The sequence below is a fragment of the Phascolarctos cinereus genome, unplaced genomic scaffold (genome assembly GCF_003287225.1).
Source record: "Phascolarctos cinereus isolate Bilbo 61053 unplaced genomic scaffold, phaCin_HiC Scaffold_7;HRSCAF=346, whole genome shotgun sequence".
Taxonomy (NCBI): domain Eukaryota; kingdom Metazoa; phylum Chordata; class Mammalia; order Diprotodontia; family Phascolarctidae; genus Phascolarctos; species Phascolarctos cinereus.
Window position 1 is genome coordinate 155,940,665 of NW_027556180.1, and position 22,909 is coordinate 155,963,573.

The 22,909-nt window shown below is 38.9% G+C and overlaps 1 protein-coding gene across 5 annotated transcripts; it reads right to left on the reverse strand.

Moving 5' to 3' along the window:
* Positions 1–3,746: 3,746 nt before the first annotated feature.
* TEX30 (testis expressed 30) lies at positions 3,747–21,558 on the reverse strand. Of its 5 annotated transcripts, XM_078147303.1 has the most exons (7): positions 21,159–21,553; positions 19,269–19,354; positions 11,006–11,079; positions 10,494–10,739; positions 6,300–6,351; positions 5,180–5,385; positions 3,747–4,167 (listed from the first exon to the last, which is right to left on the reverse strand). In XM_078147303.1, exons 3-7 carry the CDS (start codon positions 11,021–11,023, stop codon positions 3,994–3,996), a joined length of 696 nt encoding a protein of 231 aa, XP_078003429.1. In that variant the 5' UTR covers positions 11,024–11,079; positions 19,269–19,354; positions 21,159–21,553; the 3' UTR covers positions 3,747–3,993. The 5 variants fall into 5 exon arrangements, with proteins under 5 accessions (XP_078003429.1, XP_020828053.1, XP_020828049.1 ...); XM_020972394.2 differs by lacking the exon at positions 19,269–19,354 and having other exon boundaries at positions 6,315–6,351; positions 21,159–21,558; XM_020972390.2 differs by lacking the exon at positions 19,269–19,354.
* Positions 21,559–22,909: the final 1,351 nt, after the last annotated feature.

The window sequence follows — 22,909 nt, forward strand, 5'->3', positions numbered from 1 at the left end:
CTCCCAAAAGAAAAAAGTTTGGTTGAGAAACTCCCCAGAACAGCAAGATATTTCTATTGGAGCTTTTTTCTTTACCTAAGTTATGAGTTCATAGCAGCACAGACTATCAGAGTCGGGAAAGACAACCAAATATCCCCTTTCAAATACACCTTAGTGGCCATTCAGTCTTTTTTTCAAGGAACTAGTGAGGGAGAACAAACCGTCTTCTGGAACAGCCCATTCCACCTTGTAGTAATTAGAAAGTTTTTGTAGTAGGGGGACAGAGCCAAGATGGTGGAGTAAAAGCAGTGACTTGCTTAAGATCTCCTCCAAACCCCTCCAAACACTTGTAAAAAATGGCTCTAAACAAATTCTAGAGCAGCAGAATCCACAAAAAGACAGAACAAAACAAATTTCCAGCCCAGGACAACCTGGATGGTTGATTGGAAAGGTCTATTGTGCTGGGCTGGGAGAGGAGTGCAGTTCAGTGTGGGCCATGCAAGCTAAGACCAAGCTTCAGCAAACCTGGAGCAGGCCCAGAGGACTGAATCACAGGCAGCTATGGCAGTTTCCAGCCTTCTTAACCCACAAATGCCAAAGACAACTTAGAAGGTCAGTAGGAAGGTCTGTGACCACGGTGAGAGAGAAGCTCAGTCTAGCCCCAGTCCTGGCACAGCCGTGGGACAGCAGCTACTTCCTGAGCTCTCCGCCGACAGATGGAGGGGGAATCGAGTGGCTGATCAGAGGGGGATTGCAGGGATCTCTTTGCTGGTGCTAAGGTAGGATTCTGTTGCTTTGCTAGTGCTTGGATCTGGGTCACAGTTTTGGGTGGCGGTCCTGCGGTAAGGAGGAGTGCTGGCATGGTGGAGCTTGTAGTGGTGGCAGAAAGTGAATCCTCCTCACAATCCCAAGGCAGAAAAGAATGCTTGTGGTCACTCATAGAACACAGCCCAGGCAGGAAAAGAGTAAACACCTCACCCTTGATCATACCACCTTGGAAGAACTGAAAATTTACAGGTCTCTAGAGGTATCTCTGAAAACAGCTGCACAAAACCCCCAAAGCCTGGGACAGTACATTCTCTACTCTGGAAGCAGACCCCTACCTTAACAAAGAGTTTAAAACTCAAGTAATTGGCTGGGAACATGAGCAAACAGCACAAAAAAAGTCAGACCACAGAAGTTTTCTTTGGTGTCAAAGAAAATCAAAACATACAATCAGAAGATGACAGTGAAGTCCAAGCTCCTACATCCAAAGCCTCCAAGAAAAATATGAATCTGTCCCAGGCCATGGAAGAGCTCAAAAAGGATTTTGAGAAGCAAGAGAAGTAGAAGAAAAACTAGGAAGGAAACGACAGTGATACAAGAAAATCATGAAAAACAAGTCAACAGCTTGCTAAAGGAGACCCAAAAAAATACTGAAGAAAATAGCACCTTAAAAAATAGACTAACCCAAATGGCAAAAGAGGTCCAAATAGCCAATGAGGAGAAAAATGCCTTAAAAAGCAGAATTGGCCAAATGAAAAAAGAAATCCAAAAGCTCACTGAAGAAAAAAATACTTCCTTAAAATTTAGAACAGAGCCACAGTGGATAAAGCACCAGCCCTGGATTCAGGAGGACCTGAGTTCAAATCCAGTCTCAGACACATAACACTTACTAGCTGTGTAACCCTGGGCAAGTCACTTAACCCCCACTGCCCAACCAAACAAAACAAAACAAAAAATTAGAATAGAGCAAATGGAAGCTAGTGACTTTATGAGAAATCAAGACATTGTAAAACAAAACCAAAAGAATGAAAAAATAGAAGACTGTGAAATACCTCACTGGAAAAACAACTGACCCGAAAAATAGATCCAGGAGAAAGAATTCAAAAATTATTGGACTATCTGAAAGCCTTGATCAAAAAAAGAACCTAGACATCATCTTTGAAGAAATTATCAAGGAAAACTGCCCTGATATTTTAGAACCAGAGGGCAAAATAGAAGTGGAAAGAATCCACTGATCACCTCCTGAAACAGATCCCCAAAGGAAAACTCCTAGGAATATTACAGCCAAATTCCAGAGATCCAGAGATCGCAAGCAGCTGGAAAGAAACAATTCAAGTACTGTGGAAACACAATCAGGATAACACAAGATTTACCAGCTTCCAAATTAAGGGACCGGAGGGCTTGGAATATAATATTCCAGAGATCAAAGGAGATAGGATTACAACCAAGAATCATCTACCCAGCAAAAGTGAGTATAATTCTTCAGGGGAAAAAATGGATATTCAGTGAAACTGAGGACATTTAAGCATTCTTGATGAAAAGACCAGAGCTGAATAGAAAATTTGACTTTCAAATACAAGACTGAAGAGAAGCATGAAAAGGTAAACAGGAAAGAGAAATCATAAGGGACTGTTGAACTGTTTACATTCCTACATGGAAAGATAATGGGGAGAAAATTTAGAATTCAATCTCGTGGAAGTGAATGTTGAAAACTAAAAATAAATAAATAAATAATTTTTTTGAAAATAAGGAAAAAAATTTACTTATGTGGAGCTAAAATCTGGCTCTCCATAACCTACACCTCTCCAAGGGTAAGTATAATAACAGTCCAGTCCTTCCTCCCCCTTTATATTCTTGAATATTGTTATCACATGCTTCCTAAAGTCTCCTGTTCTTCAGACTGTATCTCCAATTCCTTCACCTCATCCTCAGACAGAAAGATTTGGAGGTCTTAACACCATTCTTGGCTGCTCTCCAGAGGACATTCTAGAACTTATTAATGCCTTTCCTGAAAGAAGGCATTGAAAATTGAACAAAATATTCCCAGATATGACCTACCTAGCAGAGAGAATATAGACGATTATCGTGTTTCTAGTACCGGACACTATACTTCTCTTAAGGAATCCCTTATTTTTAGCTGCCATATCACACTGTTGACTCAAACTGTTTGTACTGAATTAAAGCCACCAGATGAATGACTATCTAGTCATGTTGTCTTATATTTGTGAAGGTAATTTTTTTAAACCTAAATGTAAGACTTTATATTTTATTGGTTGATATGTTGGTTTCTTTTGCTTAGCTATCATTTTTGGCATAAGAGAGGGTTTGTATTGGAGAATGAGGAGGTGGAGTCATTAGAAACTGAGTAATGTGAAAAAGAGCATCAATTAAATCTCAAAAAAAAAAAAGCAAAAACCTTTTTCTTCATCTCTATTAAATCTCATCTTACAAGACTGAGTTCAATGGCCTAGCCTGTCAGGATCTTCTGGGATCCTGTTTAATCCAAAGTTCTGGCTATAATTCCCAGCTTTGTGCCATTTGCAAATTTGGTAAGCTTATAATTTATACCTTTATCCAAGACACTGCTAAAAAAATTGTTATTTCACTTTGGAGTTGTATGTATCTTAGGTTTCTTGTTCCAAAGAAATGCTCCCTCTTTTTGCAGTCACTTTATTAACCTCACTATGGCATGTATCTATTGTAGAAATAAATAAAAGATGACAAACATTTATGGGTTTGGTTTTTTTTTTGTATACGTAAAGTGATATGAAAGTAACTGCTTCTTCCTTGTTCAGAGAAAATATTAGTTACATACTTACATGACTGGTTTTACTTAGCTGTCCAAACCTATAATTTTACCAGTATAAAGTACCAGACTAAACTATAATTTCATTCACTCTGTAAAATACCAATGTACCAAACATACTGCATAGTTTAGGTTGTTTTAAAAGAAATTTCTAAAGAAATATTTGATGAGTATCAAATTATGTAACAAAGTAGCGTAAGTGGGAAAAACTATATATTTAATTTTTGAAAAAGCAGATTTGACAAAAGCCATTTTGATCTATTATAACCTGAATATTTTCACATCTCCTTCTTTAACGAGGTAACATTAGCATTCAAAGCACATTAATAAAGACATATTAGAAACAGGTCTAACACGTGCCTCACAATTCTGAGAGATTTGCTCTTTTGCATATCAAATCAAATATACAAATCCCCAATGACACATGGCTTTTAATCAATGAATTATTTCTTATCCAGTTCAATGACTTCTTGGATCCAAGAAAGAACATGTGAGTTGATTTCCTTCAAAACATCATCTGCAGATCGTCCTTTCACAATCATGGAATGACTGGCTTTTTTAACCCAGTGGATCTTAGTAGGGGCTTGCATTGCCTTTGCTACTTTCTCCAGCAATTTCTAAAAGAAAACATATATAGAGGAAAACAGATTTAATGCTAATTTTGTGATTACGTTCTATGATCCCATCTACCAAGTAAGTTACTAGGACCTTCCCTTCTCCCCCTCTTTGAATATATGCAAAGATACTCATTTAATGTCTGAGACAAACCATCTGTCGCAGCTCTGGAAGGACAACAATTTGCTAAAGCATTTATTATTGATAATTGTGTTATCAGTTGTAGGTCAGTTGAACTGTGTATGCTGCTCCCAAAGACAAATTCAGATGTTTGGGGAACTGCATTAAAACCTTTACATTGATAGTTTGTTATTGCAGCACCATATTAAATCAATTTATTTTCAATTAATAAACATTTTCTCTCCTCACCTCCTCCATATCCACTGAAAAAAGAAAAAGTTAAGGAAAACAAATTCTTGCATTGGAATATCTAAAAATGTGTGTCTTATTCTGCATTTTGAACCTATCATCTGTCAGGAGGTGGGTCAAATTCTTCATCATCAGTCTTCTAGAATCATGCTGGATCATCACTGAGTTGATCTTAAGTTCTTATGTCCTTTCAAATGATCCATTTTTACAATGTTATAGGCTGAAGTCAGTGTGTTAAATATTAACGTCCTTGTCAAGGTTATGCTTGTATAAGGTTATGTTGGGAATAATTTTTACAAAGGAATAATATGGCTGAATGCCAGAAAGTTGAAATAGCCTACAGAGCTAATAACATAGCTATAACAGAAGATGAAAATTCTCAAAAGACTAAAGATGTCACTTTTCTTGTTCCTGTATGTCAGTGTTCATCTTCACTTGGCCAAGTAGTCCTTACCTACCATACAAAATGGGCCAGTGCAACTATGGTATCTATGCTCTCTGCTTCTCTCATGTCTCAGAGGACCTTGGGTATAAATGAGCCAACAAGCAAGATTCGCTCTTCTGAACCGATTCTGAATTTCCCAAGGAAGTTTATTTCTTCCTGAAGAATCTCCTCTAATAAACACTCTACACCACAGTTGTTACCTTTTCACACATCTCGTCTGCGGAGCCAGAAATAAAGAGCACGGGGCCTTTTATAAGCAGCAAACTTCTATTTCTGAGCTTCTGCTGCTGCTTTGGACGGTGCAGGGGATAAGAAAAGCAAATGAGACCTCGGATAAGGTCATCAACATCTTCTGGTTCAATCTGACACATCACAGAGGCAGCAGCTCTAGAACCCATAGAACGACCTAGAATCATTTTTTGAAAAAAAATCAAAAGTTAGCCAGGAGGACAGACAGTAGTCCTATAGTAAAGATGGTCCAACTTTAAAGCTCATCTCCCACCCACGGATTATCATTCACTTTTCACTTTCTTCTACACAATGAATGTGGCACTTAGATAAGCAGAGGAGGCCTTGAAGGTCCTAGAAGAAATGATAAAAGGTTAATAACAAATCTTGCCCATACAAATGTCAAGCCGCCATGATTGTCTAAGGGTCTGAGGCTCACAGGTGGAAAGCTGGAAGGGACCTAAGAAGTCTTTTCATCTTATAGATTAGGAAACTCAGGCCTAGAAGTGCTAAGTGACTTATCCAAGGTCACACAGATTAGCAATCGATGAAAAAACTGGGATACGAAACCCAGATCTTCCTTCTCTAAATTTTGTGTTCTATTTGCTGACTCCCCTTTGAAGACAATACTATCCATCAAAGGGATCTTCTTGCCTGAACAATTATGGGTAAGGGGAGGATGCCTGTCTCCTTTTCTTAGCGCCATTTTCTCATGCAAAGTAGACAGCAGATACAAAGTTAATGAAAGCCAGAAAAGTGCTTTGAGATCCTACTAAGTTATCATTTAGAACAAGTTTTAAGAGGATCCTAACACTAGCATCTGTTCAATTTTATTCCTCTTCTATCATTTCCTCAATATTTTTAGAATCCATAATTTTGTCAATGGGGGTATTCCCTTCTACCAAAAGAGGTCAAAGCACCTCTGTGCTTTTAAAGACTGCCTTTATAAGCTGCTATGGACCCAAAATTCATCATCCAATAGTCAACATAATGCACCTCTTCAGTAATGGACTGCATGTGTTTTTCTTAAAAAAAAAAAAAAAGAGAGGGAGATCCTTAAATAACAAAAAAATCAAAAGATCAGCAAATTACCTCCAAGGAAAATACCTGCAAGTCTGTATTTATCTGAAGTCTTCAGGTATTCCTAAGAAAAAACGAACCAAAAATGAAGAAATTAATGCAGAAAGTGTTTCCCTAGGCATAGGAAAACATATAATGTGGGTGGTTCTTATATCCATGTTAAATAAAGTATTTGGTATACTTTTGAGTTTGAGATTAATTGGTGTTTTCTGTCAGGAGTGAACAATATTTCTATGTGTGTGTAACAAAAAAGCTTTAGACAAAGTCCAGTAACTAATGATTACTAAAGGTCTCCAGGTAAAAGGCTGGATGGCTATTTGTTGAGGATGTTGAAAAGGGCTTTCCTATCCAACTATGGGCTGATTCTATAAAAAAAAACAAAACAGTATGATCATAGACTGCATTAATAAGCACAAAAGATTTAGAACAAGGGAAGTGCTATGTTCTGATCTCATCAACTCTCAGCTGAACTGTCTGTTTCTAGGAATAACATTTTAGGATAGACTCTCCCCAGGAGAATACCAGGATGGTACTCTCTAACCTGCCCTCAGTAATCTAGTCAAAAGGGACTGTTTAGTAATCCACTCAACTGGCCTTCTTTCATTGTGGCTACACCCAATCTCCCAATTCTGTTTGGTTACCTTCCAATTGTCCCGGTCACTTCCCACCTTTAATCTTATCTAGACTCCAGTCTCCCATGGCCACATGGTCCAGGTCTCTGATGTTCAGTTCACTCCTGCTTACTGGCCACTCCCATCCAGATCCTTCTTAGACCCCTCCTGCCGTCACCTCAGACTACTTGGCCCCTCCTGGATCCCTCCCACAGTCTTTCTGTATATAAGATTCATCTTGTCTCCATTAAGGTGCTCAGATTCTTAAAATCGAACCTAATGCTCAGATTCTTAAGATCTGGCCCACTTGCATTAACAATACACATGCTTAGATTCCTTAAGAGTCTTGCCAATATGGTAGATGTTCTAATAAATCCTGTCTTTGGTTGGAAAAAAAAAGGGGACTGTTCATCAAATCCAACATGCCATCTCTAATTTCCAGACATATGGGCTCACATCCCCTATTGCCTGGGATATATACTCCCTCCTAATATTAATCTTTATTGTCATTTCAGGTTCATTTCAAATACCACTTACTCCAAAGAACCTTTTTCCCAATACCCCTACGTAAACATACACTCTTCACACCCCAATTATTTCTAAAGGACTCTATCTGGCTCTCTCCTTGGTGACTATCAATGCCTATTTTGCACTAAACTTATTTGTTATCCATCACTCAGCTCAAGTAGAATTTAAAAGCACCTTAAGAAAAAGGATGATTTTGTTTGTTGTATTGCGAGTGCCTAGCACAGCAATGCTTAAGATATATTTGTTTAATGGAACAAAGCATGATCAGACTAGAAATGACTAAGGACAGATGGAGATAGACAGAAGGAATAAAACAGCTGTCTTCAAGTATTGGATACCATATCTGTAACATGGACAAGTTCATTATGTTTTACTTAGCCCCACAGGGTAGAACTATGAGAAATAGGTGAAAGTTTCATAGACAATCTCTCAGATAGGATGTGATTGGGTTGGAATACCACTGTGGGGTAGAAAATGATGAGCTGGTTGATTTAGAAAAACATGGAAAGACTTGGACCTATGAAGGAAGATGCTATCCATCCTCAGACAAACAGATGACAAGTGGAAATAAGCTACAGTTTTACATATGTGTGTATGAGCATATATGTGTTAACTATGTGTAGGTTTATAGATATCTATATGTATGTATGTATGTATATGTGTGTATGTGTGTGTGTGTGTGTATACATACACACACACACATGCTTAACTGTAGCCTTCTTTGGGGAGGGGGAAGGGAAAAAATAAAATAAAATAAAAAGTACACAGAAGAGAACAAAAGAAAACCAACAAGGAAGCAAACAAAAGCTGGGCAGCTTTGAAAACAACATGCGGTATTTATCACATAGGTTTTATTGAAATGGAAATTTATTGTTTCATATTGAATCCTCTCCTGTTGCCCGCTGTGTACGTGGCAATTTTTTTTTCTTTTTTCTCATTTTATATTTTCTTTTCTCATTTTATATTTAAGTTTAAAATTTTTTAAATAACATTAAACAAAAAAGGAAAAACTTGTCACAAAGGTAGGAGGTTCACAGGTGTCATACACTGCACATATTTTTGGGCTTTCTAAATGTATTCACCAATTGTGCTGACTCTCTTTTTCTTTTCCAAAAAATCGAAATACTATTTATCATATGGGATGGCTCTTGGGAAGAAGATGAGAAAAGATATATGGGATACTATGATGATGTAAGAAACAGAAAACATCAATAAAAATTATTTTTTTAAAAAAAGAAATAGGTGAAAGTCTCAAGAAAGATTTTTGGCTTAATGAACGGAAAAATTTCCTAAAAATTAGAGTTGTCCAAAATTAGAATGAGCTGCCTCAGAAGGTGAGGGGTTCCTCAGATGGGGACTTGATGGTGACTTTCAAACATGGGTTTGACAGGTGATTAGCTAGCCTCTCAGGTCCCTTTCAACTAAAGAGATTCTGAAAGAAGTTTCAAATCAAAATAACATTTCAGGGGTATAGCAAGATGCTGCCTTATTAGGAGGACCTGTGGTCCTCCTCAAATCTGTGAAAATCCATGAAAAATATACCACCCGAGATTCTAAAGATATTTTTCATTTTTCAGTTCCACATTTATTAATTGCAAAGCACTATGCTTAGTACAAAGGTGAATGTAAAATATGAGACACAAGGAACTTTCAGTCAGTTCTAGAGCAATTAAGACATGAATACAAAATATAAAAGCAAAATGTTACCAAAAAAACAAAGAAGGGAGGGGTTGCATTCACCTTAAATCAAACAAAGTCTTACAGGGGGAGTAGCATTTTAGCTAGGCTTTGAGGATGGGTAGGATTTCAACTGGGAGAGATGCTGAAGGTGGCATTGTTTCACAGAGAACCAAATATATGTGGGGAACAGTGAATAATAATCTTATTCAGATGGAACAGAATATAAAGTGAGTAGCTGGCGCTAAAGCTAGAGAAGTAGATGGTAACCAACTAGTTGGGTGGGGCTTCAAGGTAGGCTAATGAATTTAGACTTCATTTAATAAGCAACAGAAAGCTACTGAAAGTTTTGGGAGTGGGGGAGTGGCATGAACAGAGCTGTGCATTAGAAGCATAATCTGACAGGGTTGTTAAGATAGCCTGGAGAAAGAACAGATCATTCTGGAAAGAGTAGGTAATGAACACAAGCAGGGCCTACAAATTTTGCTATAACCCCATAATCTAGTATCAGTTCAGAATCCCAAGACTATACCAATACTTCCATTAGACTGAGATTCCTTGTGGAAATGTCACAGGGCTATAATTGTGATACTGGGCTTATCACCACGGAAACAACTCTCCCACTAGCAAACAGGAGAATGTGATGATAAAAATTTTAATCTGCTCCCCCAAAAAATTATTTGTAAGGATATATCTTCCATGGCCCTCCATTTTCTACTGAATGAGCCTCAAACTCCTGAAATTGGTATTCAAGGTCATTAACAATCTGTTCCAAATATACCCTTGTGCTTTATCACTCACCATCCCCTCTTTCACTACAAGGTCACCTCCATAAAGCCTTCCTTGATTCACCTATGGTCAGAAATGATAGCTCCCTCCTGCATGCTCATAATATTTTGTTTATAATTCTCAGGTGGCACTGTCTACATATCACTATGTATCTCAGTTACTGGGACACACTTCCTTACCATTCTTAACTTAGAAAATAGTGAACATCTGTATAGTACTCTAAGTTTTACAACATGCCTCATTTATATGTATTACCTCATTTGATTATCATATAACCTTATGAGGTAGGTACTATAATTATCTTCTTTTTACAGACGAGGAAACTGAGGCCAGGAGAGGTTAAGTAATTTGCCAAAGGACTCACCACTAGTAAATGTGGCAGGTGTGTGAAGCAGGATTTGAAGGTCTTGCCTTGAGGAAAGTGACCACATCTTATTCACCTCTGGGTACCTTGCCTAAAAGTAGGTTTTCCATAAGTGTCTGTTGAATAAATGCCCCAGAAATGCTAGCTAAAACCTGAACCAAATGAATATATTCATTTCCACTGGATTTTCTTCAACAGAATCTTTCTTTATGAAACAAAGCAACTGACTTATCTTACCAAAACTGCTTTATATGCCTTTATTCTGTGGGTAATATTGAGGCCTTTGCAAGTAAACCTCAGGCACAGGATCCCATGACTCGCAAGATGATTTGCCAGTGACTTCAACTGAGGAAAATTCATATCTCCTGAGGCTCCATGGGTAAGAATCACTGCGTATATTAACACCTGGTCAGTTAATATCTTGTCAGGGACAGAACAAACAGCATCTAGGTTCTTATTTCCAAATGGTATTTTCACTTGAACCTACAAAGGAATAGACCAAATGGAGAAATAATTACTCCTTACCCTGAGTAACAGTAGTCAGATTGTTTAGCTCTGAGAGATAGCCCGGCATCTGCCACAGGGTTACAATGCCTGGTCTCAAGAGAGAACAAGATATAAACAAGTAAGATTATTGTTGGAGGTTGAAACTGGAAGGAAAAGATGGCCTGAAGTTAAACATCTTAGAAAAAAGAAGAGAGAAATTCAATAATCCAGAAATAAAGTAAATGAATGGACACATGCATTACCTCTGTATAATTACTCATGTTCAGGATCAATTTAGAAACTCAGCATGAATTTCTTTGAAGCAAACACCTCTGACCTGCAATCAGAAAAAAATACTGAGGAGAATGACCACTTTGAACAGCAAAGACAAACATGCTAAAAGCCACTTGCCACTCTGAATTGATTTTGACCACAGTGGATGGTAAGTATTGAAGGTTCTTTTCATCATTTCTCATGGTTCCCATGGATACTCTTCATTGGTTTTATGACCAAGGGGGAGTAAGAGAGTAATAAATAGAGCAGAGTATGACACCAAGCAACATGGCACAGTGGGAAAAAGTTGATTTTTGCTAGTGACCTTCAACCTGTGGAACCCTGATCGCCTCATTTTTTGGAACTTCTTCCCATAACAATGATGATGATGATGATGATGATGATGATGATGATAACGATGATAGCTAGCACTGACATAGAGAGGGAGACACCATTATCTTCATTTTACAGAGGACAAAAATGAGGTCCAGAGAAGTTAAATGGCTTATCTAGGGTCACACAACTAATAATGTCTGAGGGAAGATTTGAAACTCAGGTCTTCCTTTATTGCCAGTCCAGAAATCTATCCACAACTCTACCAAGCTGCCAGTAAAATGAGGGAATTGACCTATGCTGTCTTGAAAAGCCAACATGGAAGTCTGGATCAAATGGGCTAGCTGGGAGAGGCTGCTTCCTCTCCAAAAGAGGAAGTCGAATCCCTGAGGAGTCTGAAAAGGTCTTTCAACAAGAACCTTGGACTGTGGTGAAAACTCAACTGTCAGTCCTAAGACAAATGTAATGAACTCCACTAAACTAGTGTTGGAAGAGAGAATCCTGCATCAGTGGTTCCACCTTACCATTACGGAATCAGAGGCCTAGAGATGGAAAAGGACCTTAGATGCAATTAGTCTAATCACCTATTATAGTTAAGGCAAGTGAAACCCTATGAGGTTAAGTAATATGTCCAAACTCATACAGGTCATACATTATCAGTGGAAGATTTTTTATTACATCCTCTGAATACAGAGCCATGCTCTTTCCACTGTAAAGCACAAGATACTATTTTGGGAAGGCCACGCCTGGAATGTATTCCTTCCCCATTTCTGACCTTCAGAATCCTGCACTTTCTACTTCTCAGAAATTTGATGCATTAAGAATCTTAATTTATAGAAGGCACTACACTCAACCAGAGCATTCACAGATGAAGAAGATGGGGTCTCTTATCTCAAAAAACTTCAAGCCACCTCCTCCAGGAAGTCTTTTCTGAATAACCCCTTGCCTTGGCTAAAATTACTTCTTCTTCCTCAAGTTTTCCTTACAGAGAGCATGTCAACTGGATCCCTTTGGCCCGATCACTCCCAACCTTATATTATACTTGCCTACATCCTACCTCACAAAAGAACATAAGCTCTTTAAGATAAAAAACCATGGCATTTAAAAAAAAAATCTTAGCATTCCCACCAGTTACATAGGTGCCTTGAATGGAGTAGATATTTGATAAATGTTTGCTGAATTGAAATGGACAAGATTCTCAAAATCATTCATCCCAGACACAGACAACCCCAAAGCAGGGCTACAGTATCCTACCATTATTCAGAGATAGTTCTCTTCAATTTTTTCATTACTATCTTACTTGTCAAAAACTTCCATTGTTCGTACTATAACCACTACCAGGGACTCTACTATTCCCTGGCTGAACTAGCCCTTCTTACCTTTTCTAGAGATTTAAACCTTTCTTTTCTCCTGCGTTTCCCCCCAACCTTTGAGAACTTAGCATTTGTTGTGGCAACGGTTAGAAGAAACATTCTAGAACATTTCAGGAGCAGTATTAACTGTAGGCAGGCAATGACAGTCTATATAGTCTTTAGGTCATCGGCACAGGTCTTGTCCTGTTGGCACAAAGTTAACATAGCTGTTCACACAATTAGCCAATAAACATGGAGACAGACCATGAAGACCAACCCTTTCATTTTAGAGAAGGAAAACTGAGCTTTAGAACAGAGATGTGACATGTCCAAGGTCACACATAGAAAAGGGCAGCTAGATGGCACAGAGGGCAGATCACTGGTCCTAAAGTCGGGAAACCTCATCTTCGTGAGTTCAAAGCCGGTCTCAGACACTTACTAGCTGTGTGACTCTGGGCAAACTATTTGCTTCAGTTTCCTCATCTATAAAATGAGCTGGAGAAGGAAATGGCCTACCACTTCAGTATCTTTGCCAAGAAAACCCCCAATAAAGTCAACTGAAATGACTCATCAACACACAAAGAAAATAAAAGGGAAAAAAAAGGTCAGAATGTAGTCAACAAGCATTCATTAAGAACTAAGCGATGGGCCATGCTAGATGCTAAGAACACACCAAAAGGTAAAAATAGTCTCTGCCCTCAAGTACCTTAACATTCACAAGGAGAAAACAACCTCCCTTCTACAAATACACATACAGGAGAAGGAACACAGCAATCTCACTAAGTTTCTCCCTTGATGAGGTGGGGCCAAAATAGTAGAGTAAAGGTAGGGACTCACCTGACCTCTCCCAAATTCCCCTCCAAACAAATTTAAAATAACACCTCAAATAGAATTCTCAACTAGAACTCCAGAGTGGGAAAACCAACCAAAGGTTGGGGTGAAATAATTTTCCAGCCCAAGACAACTTGAGAGATTGGCAGGAAAGTCCTGTTCCCAATATGGGAGTGGCAAGTGGGTCTGCAGTGCAGTGTGGTGCTTGGCCATGCCCTGGCAAGCCAGCATCTGGCCTTGGAGGCGGCTGCATAAGGCAGCTATAGCTTCTGGAGCTCTCAACCCACACAGAATAAAGGGGTAGACAACTGGTCAAAAGGAGATTACAGGAGATTCTTTGTTGGTGCTGGGTAGTTACAGGGCTCTGTTGCATTGCTCATACACAATGCCAGCTCACAATCCCAGAGCAAAAAAGAAGAGCTAGCTCACTAGTGCTTGCTTCTGCAGGCAAGCAGGGGCCCTGGTCACCGTCTGAGGGCAGAGAAAAACCACTTGTGGTCACTTATAAAGGACCAGAGGCCCTAGTGTCAGGACTACGGCAGAAAAAAGCACCAGCTTTTGCAACTACAGGAGAGCCGGGGCCCGAGTCACATTTCTAGGGACATAAGAAGCGACAGTATTTATGGCCACAAGAGAGTAGGAGTCCTGGTCAGAAGTCCTGAATGAAGAAGAGTGCTTTTGGTTGCTCACAGACCAAAGCGCAGGCCAGGAGAACATTGGCCACACTTTTCCTCAGATCATAATTATCTTGGAAGAACTGAAAACTTACAGACCCCCAGAACTAGCTCTGAAAACAGAAGTACACAACAACCTGAAATATGGGACAGTATCCCCGCCAACCTGGAAGTGGAGCATAAAAATGTAAAGTTTTAAGTCAAGAAGTAGTACAGAAAAACGAGCAAACAACAAAAAAAAGCATCTGACCATAGGAAGTTGCTGTGGTGACAGGGAATATCAAGGCACAAACTCAAGAGAAGACAAGTCAAAATAGATACATGCAAAGCTTCAGAGAAAAATGTGAATTGAACATTAGTCCAAAAAGAATTCCTAGAAGAGTTCAAAAAGGATTTTAAAAATCAAGTAAGAGAAAAAGAGAAAAAAATTGGGGGGAGGGAATGAGAGTGATGCAAGAAAACTATGAAAAGAAAGGCAACAACTTGGCACAAGAAATACAGAAAAATACTGAAGAAAATAATACCTTAAAAAACAGAATTGGCCAAATCGTAAAAGAGGCACAAAAATCCACTGAAGAAAAGATCTCCTTAAAAAGTTGAATTGGCCAAATGAAAAAAAAAAGATAAAAAAGCTCACTGAAGAAAATAATTCCCTAACAATTAGAATTGGGCAAGTAAAAGCTAATGTTTTCATGAGACATCATGGGAAAAAAAAAATCAAAAGAACGAAAAAAATAGAACATGTCAATTTTCTCATCTCATTAGAAAAACAACTGATCTGGAAAATACATTGAGGAGAGATAATTTAAGAATTATTAGATGCCCTGAAAGCCACGATCAAAAAAAGAGGCTAGATATCATATTTCAAGAAATTATCAAGGAAAACTGCCCAGATATCCTAGAACTACAGAGTAAAACATACGTTGAAAGAATCCACCAGTTAACTTCTGAAAGAGATACCAAGAAAATAGTGTGGCAGAAACTAGGTATAAACCAACATCTCCCACTGTATATCAAGATAAAGTCAAAAGAGTGACACAAATGGCAATACCATAAGCAAATTAGGAGAGCAAAAAAATGGTTTACCTGCCAGATCTATGGAGATGGGAAAAATTTATGACCATACAAGAGATAGAGAGCATTATGAAATACAAAATGGATAATTTTAATTACATTAAATTAAAAAGGTTTTGCACAAACAAAACCAATGCAACCAAGATTAGAAGGAAAGCAAAAAGCTAGGAAACGATTTTTTACAGCAAGTGTTTCTGATAAAGGCCTCATTTCTCAAAGATATAAAGAACTAAGCCAAATTTATGAGGATACAAGACATTCCTCAACTGAGAAATGGTCTAAGGACATGAACAGGCAGTTTTCAGATGATGAAATTAAAACTAATCTCTAGGCGTATGAAGAAGTGCTCTAAATCACTTTTGATTAGAAAAATGCAAATTAAAACAACTCTGAGGTACCACATCACACCTATTAGATTGGCTAATATGACAGAAAAGGAAAATGATAAATGCTGGAGAAGATATAGGAAAATTGGAACACTAGTGCATTATTGGTGGAGTTGTAAACTGATCCAACCATCCTGGAGAGCAATTTGAAACCATGCCACAAGTGCTATAAAACTGTGCATCCCCTTTAACCCAGCAATACCACTTCTAGGTCTACCTCCCAAAGAGATCATAAAAGTGGGAAAGGGACCTATATGTCCAAAAATATTTACAGCAACTCTTTTCGTGGTAGCAAATTGGAAATTGAGGGGATGCCCACCAATTAGGGAATGCTTGAACAAGTTCTTATGAATATAATGGAATATTATTGTGCAAAAAGAAATGATAAGCAGGCAGATTTCAGAAAAATCTGGAAAGACTTATATGAACTGATGCTGAGTGAAGTGAGCAGAACCAGAACACTGTACACATTAACAGCCACATTGTATGATGATTGACTGTGAGAGACTTAGCTCTTCTCATTAATACAATGATCTAAGACAATTCCAAAAGACTTATGATGGAAAATGTTATCCACATCCAGAAAAATAAGTGATGGAGTCTCAATACAGATCAAAGTAAACTGTTTTTACTTTCTTTGTTTTTTTTTCCCTTTTGTTCTGTTACATTTAACATGACTGCACATATATAATCTATATCCATGATTGCTGACTTGGGAAGGGAGAGAGAGAAAAAAACTGGGGACTCAAAATCTTATAAAAAAAAATCAATGTTGAAAACTATCTTTATATGTAATTGGGGAAAAAAATGCTATTTACATAAAAAAGAAAGTAATCCCAAAATGAAAACTCCTAGGAATATTACAGCCAAATTCCAAAGCTCCCAGGTCAATATGAAATGTTGCAAACAGCCAGAAAGAAACAATTCAAATATCATGGAGCCATAGTCAAGATAACACAAGATTTAGCTGCTTTTACATTAAAGGGAAATACACATGTGCATGGGAATGGGATGAACTCACAGCAGAATCCAACAATATGTTGTTTATATGAAACACACTTGAAACAGAGATACACAGAGCCAAAATTAGAGGCTAGAGCAGAATCTAGTTTGTTTCAGCTGAAATTAAAAGAAAAAAAAAGCAGGGGTAGCAATCATGATCTTAGGCAAAACAAAAGCAAAATTACATCTAATTTAAAAAGATACAGAAGGAAACTATATATTGCTAAAAGATACCACAGACAATGAAATAATATCAATACTCAACATATATGCACCAAATACTATATAGCATCCCAATTCTTAAAGGAAAAGTTAATGAGTTACAGGAGGAAATAGTAAAACCATACCATTGGGGGACCTTAACTTTCTCCTCTGAGAACTAGATAAATCTAACAAAAAAAAAGTTAAGAAAATTAACAGATTTTTAGAAAAGTTAGCTATGATAGACCTCTGGAGAAAACTGAAAGGGAATAGTAAGAAGTTTACCTTTTAATTTCCATCTGTACATGGCACCTTCACAAAAATTGACCATGTTTAAGAGCATAAAAACCTCACCACCACATGCAGAAAATCAGAACTATTAAATGCATCTTTTTCAGATCATAATGCAATAACAATTACATTCAATAAAGGGCCATGGATATAGATTAAAAATTAATTGGAAACAATATAATTTAATCCTAATGAATGAATGAGCCATAGAAATAATTAATAATTTTATTAACAAGAATGACAACAATGAAACAACATATCAAAATTTATGGGATGCACCTAAAGCAGTACTTAAGAGAAAATGTATAACTCTATACAAATGCTTACATCAATAAAACAGACACAAAGCAAGATCAAGGATTTGGGCAGACAACTAAAAAAAACTAGAAAAAGAAAACATCAAAAATCCCCTATTAAACACCAAATTGGAAATCCTGAAAACGAAAAGAGAGATTAATTAAACAAAAAGTAAGAAAACTATTGACCTAATGAATATAACTAGGAGATTTTTTTTGGGGGGGAAACTGAATAAAATCGATAAACCACTTCTTAATTTGATTTAAAAAAGAGGAAAACCAAATTACCAGTAACAAAAATTAAAAGGGTGAATTTACCATCAATGAAGATGAAATTAAAGAAATTATTAGGAACTATTTTACCTAATTATATGCCAAAAAATCTAACAATCTATGTGAAATGGATGAAAATAAACAAAAATATAAATTGCCCAGATTAAAAAAGGAAATCAAATACTTAAATAATCCTTAGAAAAATAAATTGAACAAGCCATCTATAAGCTTCCTAAGGAAAAAATTCCAGAAGCAGATGGATTCACAAGTGAAATACACCAAACATTTAAAGAACAATTAATTCTAATTCTATATATACTATTTGGAAAAACAGGCAAAGTCCTACCAAATTCCTTTTATGACACAAATATGGCACTGATACCTAAACCAGGAAGAGTCAAAACAGGGAAAGAAAATTATAGATCAATTTCCCTAATGAATATTGATGCAAAAATTTTAAATAAAATACTAGCAAAGAGATTACAGCAATATATCACAAAGATCATACTCTATGACCAGGTGGGATTTATACCAGGAATGCAGGGCTGGTTTACTATTAGGAAAACTATAAGCATAATTGACCACATAAATAAAACTAACAGAAATCATATGATTATCTCAACAGATGCAGAACAAGCCGTTGACAAAATACAACCCCATTCCTCTTAAAACACTAGAGAGCATAGGAATAAATGGAGCTTAAAATGATAAGTAATATTTATCTCAAGCAATCAGTAAGCATTATCTGTAATGGGGATAAAATAGAAGCCTCAGTATAATCAGGGTTGAAGCAAGAATGCCCATTGTCACCTTTATTATTCAATATTGTACTAGAAATGTTAAGAACAGCAATAAAAGAAGAAAAAGAAATTGAAGGAATCACAAGTCAAGGCACTAACCTCCTGATGTCACTGGTCCTCTTTGAAAATGAAGGATGAACAACGACCACCCTCGGAGAATGCAAACTGCAAGACCTAGCAATTTTTGCTTTTATATAGGGTCACCAAATTGTGGCCCAGTGGATAGAGAGGACCTCAATGCTAGGAAGACCTGGGTTCAAGTCCTACCTCTGACACATACTGGCTGTGTGACCCTGAGCAACTCAGTGCTCAAAGTCAGTAGTTCACAAACTTTTTGGTCTCAGGACACCTTTGCACACTAAAAATTACTGAGACTACAAAGAACTTTTGTTTATGTGGTTTATAGCTACTAAATTTACATTATAAGAAATTAAAACTGATAAATTTTTAAAATTTTAGTTAATTCACTTAAAAATAACAATAAATCCATGACAGTAACATAAATAACTCATATTTTAAAAATAATTACATATAAAAAAGTGAGGAAAGTGACACTTTACAATATTTTTTGCAAATTTCTCTAATTTCTAGCTTAATAATAGAAGGCAAATTCTCATACCTGCTTCTGTATTCAATCTGTTTCAATACGTTATTCTGGTTGTAACATATAAAGAAAATCTGGCTTCCCACATATATTTAGTTGGAAAAGCAAGGAGTGTTGCCTGTAACATCAGACTTACTATGAAAATAGTTTTGACCTCATGGGCCCCCTGAAAGGGTCTCGGTGGCTCCTGTGGATCCTCCTACCACCGAATCCTCTAGGAATCTAAAAGGAAGAGGAGGAAGAGGAAGGGGAGGGGGAGGAGTAGGAAGGAGAAGGAGAGGAGGAAGGGGAGAGGGAGAGGGGTAATACTGAGCTCTACTCGAAGGGCCATAATTTAAATCCCCCTACTATCACTTACTACCTCTACGACCTCGAGCCTCAATTTCCTCAACTGTAAAATGAGGGGGCTGGATTATATGGAAGATTTCCAAGCTCTCAATCCCGAATTCTCAGAAGGCTTTCTTCCCTCTTCACCTCCGTGTCTTGAAACCTCCCTTCACCCCCACTGCAGCCTCCTAGAGGCTTGTATGGTTTCCCCAGCTCCGTCCAAATGGACCGACCATGGAGGAGAGCAAAGCAAGCTAAACATCAGGAGGGACACTGTTATACCGAGAAATGAGCAAGTTGACGACCCAAGCTAATTTTAAATTGTGGACTTTATTAGCGCGCGGCTGCCAGGGATACTCACATCCAAATCAAGCAGCCCCCATCAGAGGTCGAGCTAGGGTTTATATAGAAAAGAGCATGGGAAAGAAATGCGAGGAACACTGATGAGGTAATCCAAAGATGCAGGTGTCTTTGGGGCTATGGATGGGAAAGTACAGGGAGTGTACAGGACAGGGAGGAGGATGGATCTTTGGTCTCGCAAGAGGAAGAGTTCTTGGGCTGGTCAAGGACACCCCTCTCCCTCTGTCTTGATGAGAGAATGCTCTGCAACAAGGGAAAGCTTTCTCACAACACAGGAACTTACTGAGGAATTGGGAGGCTTCCAGAGACATGACCTGAGGGCTGGGGCCTGAGCAGCCCAGCTCTGTGTAGTTGTACCAGGGAGAGATAAGGGTCATGCTGAGGCCCATGCATGAATAACTGCTAGGCACACTGTCCTTGAGCTGGGGAGTGGTTGTTAGAGACAGTGTTTCTGAGACTAGGGAGAAATTGGGGCACAAGTACAAGCACAAGCACCCCATTATTACAGATCAGAGATCACACAAACCAGACCAGGTGTCCTGGTCTCTGGTACAAACATAATTATCTAAAGCAATTATATTGCAAGCTTTCTTATCCATTTGCGTTGGAGGTATGGGCTATGCTGAGCTATGCAAGAGTACATTTCACTATCGTTTAGATTTAGGAGGAAAGAGGTCTGGGGCAAGATTAAGCACCAACTTTTGCTTTCCATGGCTTAAAGGGCCCTACTACCTAAATGGCAAAATAATGTTCTGTATTACAACACGACGTCCTTTCACACTCTGGGGTGGGAAATTAAACCTGGCATAGTACTGGGGGTGGAGGCGTGCGTCGCCGCAATGCAGCGCAGAGATGCGGACGTTGGAGGCCACTGGCCGCCCTTCTCCGCCCAGTAAAACAATTCCCGAGCTACCACTACGGGCCGGGGACAATGCTGGGCGCTGAGCACAGAAATACATTAGCAACGCCGCTTCCTGCCCGTGAAGCGCTTACAGTCTAGCTGGGGAACGCAGACTGCAGTCCTGAAAGTAACAGTTATCTAACGGCGCTTTCTCTCCAGGTCACTAAAAGAGCTGCAATTAAGCACGGAGAGCTTCCTCCCAGATGCCAGTTCCTCCAATCAGGGCGCGGCACGCAGCTTCCACCGCACACCCCCAGGAAGGAGTAAGGCGCCGGGAGACCCGCCCGGGAAATTGATTAGGTGAATCCGAATGCATCAATCAAGCTAGTTTGAAGGTTCCTTTCAGCGTTTGCACGCTGGTGCAATTGTGTGCACGTAGGGGCAATTGTGCACAGGATCCGGGAGGAGGTCACTTGCTTTGTTCCAAACCCTGCTTACCTGGAAAAAGCCGTGAGTCCACGGGCGGGCTTCTGGGAGCTTGGCTTTTGCTACCCCACCTCCCACCCTCCCCGATGGTAGACCCTGGGTCTGATTTGTCTTTTCCTGTATCTTGGCCCCTCCCCACGCCGCACGCAGCCGTTAACGTTTACGATCCTCCCCTACTCTCTCAGCTGCCGCAGCTGCTCTATAATAAAACAGTCTGCGAACACTTATTGAGCGCCTTCTGAATGCCAGGCTCTATGGTCAGATGCTAATAGTCACGTGAATCCGCGGATTGGGTGGACTAGCGGCGCTCCTGAGCTTCGTCCAGCGTCAGAGAAAGAAAAAACTTTAGCCTCTCATTGGATTCAGAGCTGGAAGGGGAAAAGTAAAGGGAGAGGGGGACGTGCCCTTATTGAGCACCTACTATGTCCCGAGTACATAGCAAACCTCTTGACGATAGGGAAGGGGTGAGGTGCATTTTGGGGTTGATAAAATGGAGGCCAGGGGAGGTTTAAGCGACTTGCCCCAGGTCCCAAGACTAGTTAACTGTCAGAGGCAGAATATGAACTAAGGGCTTCCCAGCTCCTGGAGATCTATCCACTGCTAGCACAGATGTCTTTGAGCAATCACTCATCTTCACTGCTACCGTCCTGTAAGACGATGACACATAGCACGCCCCTTTCTTGCAGCCCCATCCATCGCTGACCCCTACCCCAATAAAAATAAAATTTTAAAAAAGAAATGAAAAACTTGTTCAGTTGTGTCCTATTTTATTTTGTACATTGCATTTTCTTGGCAATGATATTGGAGTTCCCCATTTCCTCCTCTAGTGTGTCTGAATTTTACACACTGAGGAACTGAGGCATTTAACATTGAGTTAAGTGACTTGTCCAGGGTCAGACAGCTAGTAAGTGTCTTTGAATTTGAGCTCAGATCTTTCTGAATCCAAGCTCGGGCCAGTATCTACTTCACCACCTACCTGGCTCCATGGGATCTATTAGAGGTCATCTACTAGGAGGTTTTTCAACCTGGGGTCCATGAAGTTTTTTTAATACTTTGATAACAGTATTTCCGAAGTTGGTCTTCTTTGTAATCATACATTTTTATTGTAAAAACATAATTCTGAGAAGGGGTCCCATAAGCTTCACTATACAGATCCGCGACACTAACAAAAAGGTTAAGGATTCTAAGCTAAAATCTGTCAAGTTGCAGATGAAGGAGCTGGGAGAGGGAAAATGGGCAAAGTCACCCAGATAGTCAATAGCAGAGAAGGGATCCAACCTGGGGGGCCCTCTTACTCTAATCTCAGATTTGCGGTTGGTTTTATCTTCTGTTTCCCCATGCCTCCCAGCAGGCATGGCCCGCTCTCTAAGCAAACAAAACTGCTTTTCCCCAGTTTGCTGGCCCGGCTCCAGCTCTCTTTTCTGTTGCATGTAGTATATATAGAGGAACAAAACTGCCAAAGCATTTTGTTGTCAGACTTCCCCCCCCCTTCAAATAGCTCTATGGAAAGTAACACATGATTCTAGAGTATAAATTTGGAAGTACACTGAGAGCATTCATTAGTCTAGTTAAGTCAGCGATAATTGCCTTGACAAGTGTATCCTTTTAAAAATTTTCTCAAAAACTTGCTAATGAAATTTCACAAGAGGGAAATTTTCACAGTAATCAAAAGGTAAAATGAGTTCTTTTTTTCTCCTACAAGATTCTCCAACCATGTCTCAGCTTGTAAAGGGCCTGGGGCAAGGCAGTGAGAAAGCAATTTT

What these genes read in the sequence shown, in the direction of transcription:
- TEX30 (XM_020972390.2), bottom strand. An exon ending in AGGCATATAAAGCAGTTTTG is followed by an intron (nt 6,352 to 10,493) that starts GTAAGATAAGTC and finishes GTTTTTTCTTAG; the next exon opens with GAATACCTGAAGACTTCAGA. An exon ending in CAGACGAGATGTGTGAAAAG is followed by an intron (nt 4,168 to 5,179) that starts GTAACAACTGTG and finishes GTTTTCTTTTAG; the next exon opens with AAATTGCTGGAGAAAGTAGC.